The sequence below is a fragment of the Hordeum vulgare genome, chromosome 4H (genome assembly GCF_904849725.1).
Source record: "Hordeum vulgare subsp. vulgare chromosome 4H, MorexV3_pseudomolecules_assembly, whole genome shotgun sequence".
In the NCBI taxonomy this organism is placed as follows: domain Eukaryota; kingdom Viridiplantae; phylum Streptophyta; class Magnoliopsida; order Poales; family Poaceae; genus Hordeum; species Hordeum vulgare.
In genome coordinates, this window is record NC_058521.1 from 172,991,957 (window position 1) to 173,004,308 (window position 12,352).

The following is a 12,352-nucleotide window of genomic DNA, read 5'->3' on the forward strand; positions in this document are numbered from 1 at the left end:
GAAAAACATGAATTAAAAAGGGGGCAAAGCTGGGACTCGAACCCACAACCACTTGCAACTACCCCAACATACAAACCACTTGGCTACACTACGAGACTTGACAGAACAGAGGGGTACTACTAGGTGATCTACCACGAGCACCAGATGCTCTGCTCTGAACACACAGACGCCGGCAGCAGAGAACATTACCGGAGCATGGCCTCGCTACTGCTACTACTACGCGAGGGGGGATCTACTACGGCTACCACTGCGCTGCGAGGGATGCCCTGAGCCACGACTTGCCCGAGCACAACACACAAAACACACATCACACACCTGCATGAACTCCTCTCGAGACAGAGGTACGGCGACGAGCCCTAGGCCGATCTAACGAGGGGGAAGGGAGGAGGAGAGCTAGCTCACCTAGGGGAAGGAGAAGGGGGCGCCGATCGGGAAGAAGGAGGCGCCTGGAGACGACGAGGACGCCCTGACGATGGCTGAAGCAGAACTGACGTAGAGGAAGAAGATCGCCGGGTGCACGCCGTAGACGAGCTCCTGCCCGTCGGTGAGGTCGCTCCATGGGCTCACCGAGGACGGGAATGGAGCGTGAGCACCTCTCCCGAGCCCCCGGACATGGAGGCCGGCGCCGGAGACGACGAGCGCGCGGTGGACGTCGGCGGCTACTACCTCTCTCTGTGCTACCTGCGCTACAGAGACTTACCAGGGGAGGAAGAAGATGGAGGGAGATGGTGGCGGCGCTAGGTGGGGAAAGGGAGGAACCCTAGGGGAAGGAGGCACTCACGCCGAGGCTATAAGAGGACCTCAACGTCCGTGAACCCCTCACGACGTGCTCGCTCTCTCTGAAGCTCAAACGGAAAGCAGACACATAGGGCGACGGCGTCAGGAAGAAGGCAGTCGTGCCGCTTGGGCTGGCGCTAGGGAAAGAGGGGAGACGGATGGGCCTGCTAGTGGGAGGAAGCCCACTAGTGGCGCCAGATAAAGGAAATAAACCCTTGGGGTTTATTAAATAAGCCAAGACCAGAACAAGAAAAACAAATGCACAGGTCAAACAGACAATGCTAAAAATAAAGCAAAGGTACCCCTGGTCATAAGAAAATATAACCTATTTAAGAAAAATAGAAAAGGAATTTTAGGAGCAACTAAATATTTACAAAACAGAATATGTTGCTCTGTTTTTTGAATATTTACACCTTTAAAACTTGGTTCAAAACAACAACTTCACATCCTCTCAAACACCACAAAAATATGCTAAATCTTGGACATTTTTAAAACAAGGATGGGACAAGAGAAACTTGACCTTGAGATAAATAAGAGGAAGAAGGTTTTGAAGCCTATGCAAACCACATAGTTACCTACTAGCAATTGCACCACTCCACCTTTCAACACATACCACATCACATCACAACTCATATCATCACACACCACAAATGATCACAAAGCAACAACACAAGGACATGAAATGATAGTGATGCATGCATGCAAAGGAAGAACAATGCAAGGTGACACATGAAATCATAACACATAGAAGCTCTCATATCAATGACAAGTTGGACCCACATGGAGAAGGTTCCAAATAGGGAAAGATACACTCTTGGGGCATTACAATTTTTCCTGGTCAGCTACAACTATTTCATCTTAACTTTGGAATAGTTAAACTGTTGCAAAAAAGGAAGGGGCCGGACATACGCATTGAGAAGTTCAGAATGATATGTCTGCTTAATGTTAGTTTCAATTTTTTTTACTAAAGTTGCAACGAATAGGTTGACGCAAATAGCCCATTCGATCATGCAACCCAATCAAACGGCTTTCATGTCGGGTAGACACATCCTAGAAGGGGTTGTTGTCCTACACGAGACGCTGCACGAAATTCACCCTAAGAAACTCGATGGGGTTGTCTTCAAGGTGGATTTCTAAAAAGCATACGATAAAGTAAAATGGCCTTTCCTACAACAAGCTTTGCGAATGATGGGATTCAATGAAGCCTCGTGATGTGAGGTGGATACATTTATTCAAAAAGGGTGTGTTGGGATCAAAATGAATGATGATATTGGTCATTATTTCCAAAAAACATAAAGGTTTAACACATGGAGATTCGAAGTCCCCAATCTTATTCAACATTGTAGATGACATGTTAGCAGTCCTCATAGGTCACGCCAAAGAGAGTGAACGAATAGGGGGACTTATTCCACATCTTGTGGATGGAGGGCTGTCCATTCTACAATATTGGGATGACACAATTATTTTTCATGGAACATGACCTCGCCAAAGCTAGAAATATGACATTGGTTCTCTGTTTGTTTGAATAGTTGTCGGGACTCAAGATTAAGTTTAAACAAAGGGAACTATTTTGTTTTGGTCATGCCAAGGACGAACAACACGCTTACAAACAACTATTCAGTTGTGAGACGGGCTTGCTACCATTTAGTTAATTGGGTATCCCTATTTATCATCGGAAACTAACTAACAATGAATGGAAGATAATTGAGGATCGGTTTGAAAAGCGACTGAGCTGCTGGAAGGGCAAACTTACGTCATACGGAGGCAGACTGGTGTTAATAAACTCAGTATTAACGAGCTTGTTGATGTTTCTACTATCTTTCTTTGATGTACGAGTAGGGGTGTGCAAAAGACTTCACTTTTACCGATCTAGATTCTTTTGGTAGAGTGATGATAGAAAGAGGAAATATAGACTAGCTAAGTGGGATTTGATGTGCAGACCCAAGGACCAGGGAGGGCTAGGAATCGAAAATTTACAAGTAAAAAATAGATGTCTATTGAGCAAATGGCCATATAGACTATCTGTTGAGACGAAGGGTACGAGGGTACAAATTTTACATAATAAGTACCTGCAATCCAAAACGTTGGCCCGAGTTTCAGTGGAACATTCGGACTCACCTTTCTGGAAGGGTTTAATGAGGACAAAGGATCTGTTTTTAATAGGTGAAGTTTCACGTTGGAAATGGTAACATAATCAGATTTTGGGAGGATGTGTGGCTAGGGGAGACACCATTGGTTACGTAGTATACAATTCTATGTAATATTGTGCAAGGTAAAGAAGCCTACGTTGCTACAATTATGCACACAATTCCCCTGAATATTCAATTTTGGAGGGCTCATGTAGGAGAACGATGGAACGCGTGGCTCCATTTGGTTCATAGGTTGATGGAAGTTCAACTACCTGACCAACCAGACTCAATTCATTGGAAACATACCACCAGTGGGTGTTTTTCCGTGAAATCTATGTATCTAGATCTTATTAACACTGGACCCTTACCTACATCCCAACACATATGGAAAGTTAAAGTACCTCTGAAGATAAAGATCTTTATGTGGTTTGTCCACAAAGTGGTCATTTTTACGAAAGATAATTTAATCAAAAGAAGATGGGTGGGTAATTCTAGATGTTGCTTTTGTGATCAAAATGAGACTATCAAACACCTCTTTCTCGAATGCCCTTTCGCTAGACTTTTATGGCGTAGTATACATATAGCCTTCAATATAAACCCTCCAACGAGTATAAACATGTTATTTGGAACGTGGCTTAATGGAGTGGACGTTAACAGAGTGAGACGCATTCGAATAGGAATTTGTGCCATGCTTTGGGCTATATGGAACTGCAGAAACAACATGATTTTTAATAGGAAGAACTTCACCAAATTTGTGCACGTCATTTTCAGAGCTACGGCTTGGATCCGTATGTAGTCATTACACACGCCAACGTAGTCCAGGGAGCTTTTGATTACTGGGTGCAGCCGGTGGGAGACGGCAGCGCATGCTATCTTCAACCGATATGAATGGCGACATACTAATAGGCTAGGTGTTCAGTCATTGTAGCCTATTTTTTCTATGCTTTGCCGGATGCGGCATTTCATTTCGTTATCTTTTATGAGCTATTGTGCTCTTTTCTGGATTATTAAACCTGTTTGGAACCTATTTTGTTCAATAATATGGCTGCATGCATCATTATGATGTAGAGGCCGGGGGTGATCCTTCTTTTTCAAATAAAAAAATTAGTCTCTTTATTCATGGCGCCGGCGATTACATGGATTGGATTCATGACGTCGATGGATTACATGGACATGGCAACTCTGCTGGTGGCATCCCTTCCTATGGATCCCGACATTGCCGATGCACGGGCGGCCACCAGCACACTAGACACAGTTCTTGTCCGCGTCGCTGAGCAAGCCCTAGGCAGGGGAGAGGAGGAGTCGAGTGGGGCAGCAGGAATCATCCAGCGGGGGCGCGACCTCTACAGGAAAGGATAAGAAAATCAGAAGATAAAAATCAGTGAGGCTCACATTGGAAAGAAAATCGATTGAGGCATGTGCTAGCGTTGAAAAAAAAAGCTGGAGGCTTTGATCAGTGTGAGCGTGGGGTACGAACGAAGAATGTACCAACTCCTCTTTAAAAGTAGAGAAGAGAAAATGGAACTGGTGCTTCCAATTCCATATCACATGAATAACATATCACACTACAACAACAATAAAATCTTGCCAATGACTTTGTCTTAGCAAGACAAAATAGGCCTTGTATTTTGAAATAGGGAAAGTGCCGACAGTAACTACCATTTCAATTTTGATTATGGTGCATGCTACAAACGAATAAGATCGTTCAAACTCCCAAGCCATTGAGCTTCCATAACTAGTCATGCCAAAAAAGGATGTATGTATACAAGTTTCGATATACAAAAAATCCATCAAGAGCTGAGACACAAACTGATCAAGGCGTCCCTCCTACAGTGCCTCGAACGACTGCTATGTCACGAGTATAGCCTTCCTCTCTTAAAAGAAACAGCGTCTCGGCGCTAGCTTAGCACCACCTTCCAGGCACCTTGTCTCGATTCCCACCACAGTTCCTCTCGGGGTAAGCATGGAGGACTTCCTCAAACCTTCCGAATCGAGCCCAATGAACCATTTTTCATAATGGCAAATACAATCCATCCAAATAGGGACCTGAACCTTAGCTAGCCATCATCAATGCTCATCTTTTCAGCGCCTTTCCCAGCCGTGTTCCGCTGCATCTGCACCCCCAGGGCGTATTTCTTTTGCAGCTCACGGAGCCTCTCCAGGAGTTCTTGGAATGAAGGGCGGCGCTGTGGGTCACTGTCCAAGAAAATGGATGATCGGTTAGGGGGATTCAGTTTATTGCTAGTACACTAAGGACCCGTTCGGAATCCTTCCGCTCCGTGGCTCTGCTCCCGGAGCGGACGGAGCTGGTGGATTACCGACTGAGTCCTAAGTAGTATGTACCTGTCCCAACAACTCTCAATCATTGATGCCCACTGAGGATCTATGTCACTCGGAATTTCCAATCTGTGGTCCATGAAACCCACGGCTCCGATAACCTGCGTCGTATGGGTCAGAATGTGAAGATTTTCTTGTAAATTAGCACGGTTACATAAGCAAGAAACTGAATTTTCCTTAAAATGCAATGGTGGTTATTTCACTTCTAATAGAAAATCTGTCATTCACCACTAAGCTACGTACTACTTATTTTGCAAGGGGATATTGGCTCATTGACACCACAAAAAGCATATCTGTAGTCTCTTCCTTTCCTTGATATAAAAGGAAAGATGCCACACTTTTGGGAGTACAACTTTGAAATTCTTCAACAACAGCAAAACATTCTATGACAAACACCTCAGTGTTAATCTTGCCGCCCGATTGACAGGGAGATGGGAGGATATATCAAGCAAAAAATATTGAACTTCTTCCTGTATCTAAGTAGATTATAACGCAGATGGATCTTGCAACCTATCACTACCTGCTAAAGGAAACATAGGTATCAATTTTACAATCACATAGTCGCTACAGTATATGATCGACAATCGTGTGAATATCTAAACAATAGAAATACATAGCAAAACTGGACCTGCATTGTATTGAGAGTATCCCAAGGAATCTTCTGAGTAACAAGCTCCCATAGGACCACTCCATAGCTGTACACGTCAGACCTATCATGTAGAAGAAAGGAAGGTATGAGAAATCATTTGCAGATAGCAGGGACATCTACTGTATTAAAAAGGTCGCATTGAGCTTACTTTTCATTTGAAGGTTCATTACGTAGCACTTCTGGAGCCATCCACTGTGGCTGGGTATTAAAGCTAAGATATCAGATATTTAGAACAGAAAAAAATATGATAATGGTAAAGTTTCTTTCTATTTTGTCAGTATGTATAATAAACGTAAAAAGGTAGTCTGCTTGTACTTACTGTTCCTTTCCCGGTTTTGGTAGTCAGGAATGTTTCGATTTTGAGGCGTGAAAGACCGAAGTCCGCCACCTAATAGAACCAAGTGAATGAGAAGAGAAAGCATAAAGTAGGGAAAGCTCAGTTCCAACAGTTACCTTCACAGTCCAGTTCTTATCAACCAACAGGTTTGATGATTTTAGATCACGATGTACAATGGTGGGGCTGGAACTGTGAAGATAATTCATGCCCCTTGCCTGAAAAGTATTTTAAAATGTATTAAATATCTCCATGAAGATAAAATCTTCCATAAAACTAAACCATGTACTTGTCAAACAAAATATAAGGTAATTTTGTCTCCATGGATTTAGAGGCCCTGGCAAGAACAAGCATGATAAAGAATTGGTTGAGTATCAGTGTCCTTTAGTGAAAGAACCTTCAAGTAAGACACGGTAACAGACTGTATGTTATAGGACGAGATATCATGTTAGATGTAAGGTGCATGACACCATTATCTGTAGTTCTCCATTTTCATACACTGAAAGTTGGGATATGGCCTACTATTGGGTACATAAGCCAAAAATAATTATTTGTCTATTCAACAAATCTCTGAACTTCTGCACGTGAAGAATGTTTTATCCAGTTGTTCATTCCTCAAACTTTTATACTCCCTCCGTCCGGAAATAGTTGTCCTAGAAATGGATATAATGGATGTATCTATAACTAAAATAAGTCTAGATACATTCATCTTTAGGACAAGTATTTCCGGACGGAGGGAGTAGAATTTAACTGGCTTGTTATGTACTAGAAACTAGCTGTTTAACGTAAGTGCACTCACGATATCTATAGCCATGTGAACTCGCCGTCTTGGATCCAACTTGCCGGTTGTTTTTCGTAGTAAGCGAAACAAGCTCCCTCTGCATGATAGGACTTAGTGTGATACATATTTAATAAGAACTATTGGACCGAATGTTAATGGTTGATATTCTGAAACAGACATCATTGAAATACCACCCGACTTGAGGAACAGTGAAAACAACAAGGCAGTTACCACTCGGACAACTATCCTAAAAATACTAACCGGATTTATAATTGTGCCAGATAGTTAAGAACTCAGCAATCGGCACAATACACATACTCTACAGTTATTACTCCATATTACTTTTACTGAATGAGATCATAAGCCATATAGATAGACTGTGTAGTGACCTAATCCTTCTTTTGCACCAAGCAAATGAGAAAGTAATTACCAATGATAAGACATGTAGGAGATGTAAACCATACCGTGGGAGAAATTCCGTAACAATGCAAAGCCGTTCCTGAGAAGCAACGGCACCCATGAAAAGTATAATATTGGGATGACGTAGCTTCTTCATCAGTGACACCTACATATTAAGCGGAAACAAATGCAATCACGACCACAAACTATAGAACTAGAAAGTAGACAATATACTGTTGACTGCCAAAGCCCACAAAAAAACTACCTACGAAAGAAACAAGGTGAAGATGTGTCAACACTGTAACATTTTTTCTTCCATTTTATCTAAATTATTACATCAACATAGAATAACGAAAACAACTATTATGTCTCATAACAAAACACTAATATGGGTTCTGTGAATACCAGGGAGTCAAATTACCAAGTATCTGACTCGACAACAGAATGGGTACACTATAGTTCTGTTGACAAAATATTCAACTAAGAGTGGACAAGTGTATTCAGATATGGATGTCTACCTCTTGTCTGAAGGTACGTATCATTTCTTCTGAATATTCCTGCCTGGAGAATACTTTAACTGCCACATCCTACAGAGCCACGGATAAACATTCAAAACATATTTTTGAGGTTTAAATATTTATCCATAATTATGATAGACTATGCATACCGATCCATACCACAAAGCATGATACACTGTTCCGCAAGAACCTGCGTGGATCAAATATGATCATAGAAGAAATGAGTGATTTCTATTTAGAAAGGAATAGGATAGCAATACCAACTTCCATGCAGCATAAATCATTTGAAGCACATGTCAACAAGAGATGTGAGTATCCATGTCTGCAGCCAGAGGGAAATTGCAAATTCTCTCGCGAAAATAAAAGGAGAACCAGGGTAAAGTAAGAATTAGCTACCTTCACCTACTTGTTCTCCAAGTGTTAGGTCTTCCCACAAGATCTCATAATCTAGGCAGTCTGAATCATAATCTACTCTCTCGATAGGACTGCTATTACTACTTACAGTGCTGCTCATGGTACTACTTGTGCTGTTATTGTTGAAAGTCCACCAGGAACCCGAGACCTCATATTTGCCAGCCTGGGCGTATTCGGTGTCCTTGCTATCTGGAATTATGATAGGCTCTAGAACTGGAACCCCTTGACGACTCTGGGTGTTCTCTTGCTTATTATGTAACGGTGGTGAAGTCATGTTATTCTTTCCACAGCCAGCATCATTTTCATTTCCTTTCCAAGGCCATGATATCCCTTTCTTGGTCAATAATGCCTCTGCCTTTGAACTAAAAATCTTCTGAAATCCTCCTTTTCCTTGTCCTGAATCATCACTATTTGTTTTTCTCGAGTTCACAGGTGATTTCTCTTCAGTAACAAAGACACCATGCAGTACATCCCCACCTGGGGTGCTTGCTTCACTTGATGTCAACTCCTCCCTGGCATCATGTTCAGAATATTGACCCTGGCGACCACTACCATCCTGTTCGTCGCAGTTCTGACCTGACTTGATCCGAGAACGAACTCTACTTGTAACCTTTGTAGCCTGTGTTGTCATTCTAGAAATCAAAAAAAGAATACACTAGGAAAATAAATTAAGAAGAAATACCAGAAGAGAAACATTCTATTGAAACCAACAGTGCAGCCGTTTCTTTTGTTTGCTCAGAAATGCGACTCACCAAATTTGTTATCTTAGATGTGATGGCAGATTGTAGAGGTTGTTGGGAGTCTGACGAACATTTGTGCGGCAAACCACTTTTAGGCTTGTTGTTAACTTGTAAATGGGGCTTTGCTGAATTTGGATAGGATTTCCATGAGACTGAAGGACCAACTATTTCCTCCAATATCCGTGCATCACCTGACAGACAGGTGAGGCCCACCAAGCTACCATCTTCATCATATAAAGGAGTATTATTCACAACAACAGAAAACCGCTCTCCTGACTTATGCTTGACAGGAAACTTCCCTCTCCAACACTTGCCCATAAATATATTACGGATAATCTCGTGTGCTGGACTGAAATCACAAGGATCACAGATCAATTCAAGGAGATCCTGGCCAATTGCTTCTGATGCACAATAGCCATATAGATGCTCGGCAAACCGGTTCCTGGATTACAGAAAAAAAAAATTGGGAGAACTTAGCATTAAGACGCACAGTACATTTATAAGAAAATAGTGTAGGATGTAATTATTCGTGGCATAAAACAGAGATAACGATCGTAAGGTGCATCATGAAATGCATATTTCATAAGGGAATTTTCCTACTGGTTGAGCCGAGCTGGCGACCAGAAGAGAGCATTACACCAGTTACATGCATGACGGTAAGCAAAATATTAGGGGAAAATGCAACCTGATAAATATCCATCATCACTAGAGAGGTCGAAAAGTCATGCGGCATTGGGCACAAAGTGTTGACGTTTTTTTTTAATCCTAATGTGAGATAACAGGTCTTAAAGGCATTCCATCAAACAGTTGATGAGCATTGAGCGGGCAAGGAAGCTCACCAGTATAAGACCTTGCCTTCAAGGGAAATGACATGCACGGCCTGCCCCAGCGACTGCAGTATCCTATGGCAGTGCCTATCGGACAGCCCGGGGCGCTGCGGGCGCGAGGAGGACGACTGCTGAAGCAAGGCTAGGGCGCGGCCCCTGGACGAGGAAGCCTGCTGCTGCGATTGCAGTGCGGGGAAGGGGCGGCGCGGAGGTGGAGGCGGAGGCGAAGACGCGGAGGACTGCCCTTGCCCGTGCCCGGGGGGGATAAGCTTGCCTATCTCCCGCTTGAGCTCCTCCTGGCCCTCCTCCAGCACCCGTATCTTGTTGAGGAGCTCATCCGGCTCCATCGCCGGCCAAGAGACCACACCACAGTTGGATCAAATCAAATGGTAGACATCCGGCTTTTCTGGGAAATTTGTGCAACCAAGGAGAAGGAGAAGAAGAAGGAGAAGAGAAGGAAAAGGAGGCCCCAAATGGCGCCTTTTATTGGACGACGAATTTGGCGCAATTCACTTCCAGGAGGCTACGGCTACTGATGACAGAGAAGTGAGCTCCTACACGTCTGTCTGCTCTTCTCTCTCAACAATGGGAGGAAGAAGCAACCAAAGCCAGGCCTTCCCGGCCTCTGGGTGGTTCCAGGTTGTTGCCTCCCCTATATATGATGATGTTTTTCTTTCGTTCCTTCGTTCTTTGCTTAGAGCTGGAGCAAATGAGATGGAATCTTATCTATCCCAGTCTCTTTCTTTCCCTTTTCCTCTCCTTCGTATATGTATGTATGTATGGCTTTGGACCTGTTCTTCCAGATTTATTTATTTATTCGTTCCGAGAAAGAAAGAATTCGGCTCCTTGTTTACTTGTTTGAGTTGAATTTTGTGCTGGGGGCAATCTCGGGCCGCCTCTCTCTCAGTCTCTCTGTCGCCATCCACGCTGCCCAAATGTTGCAACTTGCGAGCGTCTGTCCACCTCATCGCCTTGGAAAAAGCATCTTTGTTTCCATTAACGCCGATCCTGGACTACTAAACTATTCCTCCTGCCTGCTACTATTAGTGGTCTCGCAATATTCTGGATTATACTATCTTATGAAGATCTTAGTCTTCTTGTTTTCTGCTGGATGTCATGTGACCGGTATCATCTCGTCTGTGGGCTGTGCTTTTGGTGCCTAGTGCGTCTCCTGCTGAGGGAGCACCCATCGCTTTTTTGGACCACACCTTTGCCAAAAGTTCATCACAGCTTTGCACCATCTGGCGTATTTTCTCTACTCTATTCATCTTCATCCTCCTTCTCACATGTTTACTATTCTTCTTATTTTCTGTGGTTGATGTTTAAGTTTTTTATGAAACCACCCTAATGTGTACGGCTGTAGAATAATGGAATGCATCCGGTGCCAACAAAGTACGCCCTTTGTAACAAATGCGAGCTGTTTAGAGGATCTCTAGCAGACCCGTATAATTGGTCAAACCCGTAATTTTTTGTGTTTTATAGTTTTGGTCGAAAAAATATTCAAAACAAAAATCGTACAAGTGGTCTAACATGTAATTCTTTTAAGGGGCGCCGAAAAACCACACCCGAAACCCTTATATTTGAATGTTGGAATACCGAACCGAAAGGACCCTGTATACTGGAGAAACCTCGTCAAAGCAAACACGCCGGCCTGGAGTTTGCCGGAATCCGTCCTAAACTCGTCGGAATTCATCACCGCATGCCGAAAAAGGCCGCTAGACGCCGCAATCGATCGCCGCCGGTTTGAATTGGAGGAGCTCGACCTCGTTGTGGCCTCCCATGACCTTAGCATGGCTGCCCGAATCCTCCCGGCATGGTCGGCAAAGGGCATGACTGGGCCGGCGCGGCTGGCAACGGAGTAGGACAGTGCCGGCGGGCGACAGGGCATGGCTGGCGGGCGACGGGGCATGGCCGAGGGGCGACAAGGCGTGGCCGGCGAGGCTGGGCGCGACTGGTGTGGTGATGGGACAAGGCCGACGGGGATTGGGCATGGCCGACGGGCGACGGGGCGCGGCCGACATGTCCGGCACGACCGGCTCGAGGAAGGGGCGGCAGCCGCCGGACCGGAGGAAGGAGCTCTTTATCCCAGTTTTACAGTTTGTTTTACAGTTTCTGTTCGGCCGTAGCTAAAATGGACCCTCAAAATGCCTTTTTTACCTGTATCCCAGCTTTACAGTTTTCGTTTTTACGGGGTCTACTAGAGATGCTCTTAGCACTCCCTCCGTTTCTAAAGATAAATCTTTGTAAAGATTTTACTACAGACTACATACGAAACAAAATAAGTGAATTTACACTCTAAAATATGTCTATATACATTCGTATAGAGTCTATAATAAAATCTTTAAAAAGACTTATATTTACAAAACGAAGGAAGTAATTGCTAACTAGGGAAGTAAGGTCGACCTCAAACCGAATTGAGTATTCATTCACGGACAGGAAATCGGTCA

General features: G+C 43.8%; 1 protein-coding gene across 2 annotated transcripts; it reads right to left on the bottom strand.

Annotated features, from left to right (window-relative positions):
• Nucleotides 1-4,549: 4,549 nt before the first annotated feature.
• LOC123448319 (RGS domain-containing serine/threonine-protein kinase A-like) lies at nt 4,550-10,757 on the bottom strand. 2 transcript variants are annotated; one of them, XM_045125160.1, is made up of 13 exons: nt 9,918-10,751; nt 9,091-9,520; nt 8,321-8,957; nt 8,074-8,114; nt 7,925-7,993; nt 7,472-7,572; nt 7,026-7,104; nt 6,346-6,444; nt 6,212-6,280; nt 6,041-6,090; nt 5,872-5,953; nt 5,250-5,344; nt 4,550-5,102 (listed from the first exon to the last, which is right to left on the bottom strand). In XM_045125160.1, exons 1-13 carry the CDS (start codon nt 10,250-10,252, stop codon nt 4,964-4,966), a joined length of 2,226 nt encoding a protein of 741 aa, XP_044981095.1. In that variant the 5' UTR covers nt 10,253-10,751; the 3' UTR covers nt 4,550-4,963. The 2 variants fall into 2 exon arrangements, with proteins under 2 accessions (XP_044981095.1, XP_044981096.1); XM_045125161.1 differs by lacking the exons at nt 4,550-5,102; nt 5,250-5,344 and adding an exon at nt 5,415-5,763 and having other exon boundaries at nt 9,918-10,757.
• Between the last annotated feature and the right edge of the window lie 1,595 nt (nt 10,758-12,352).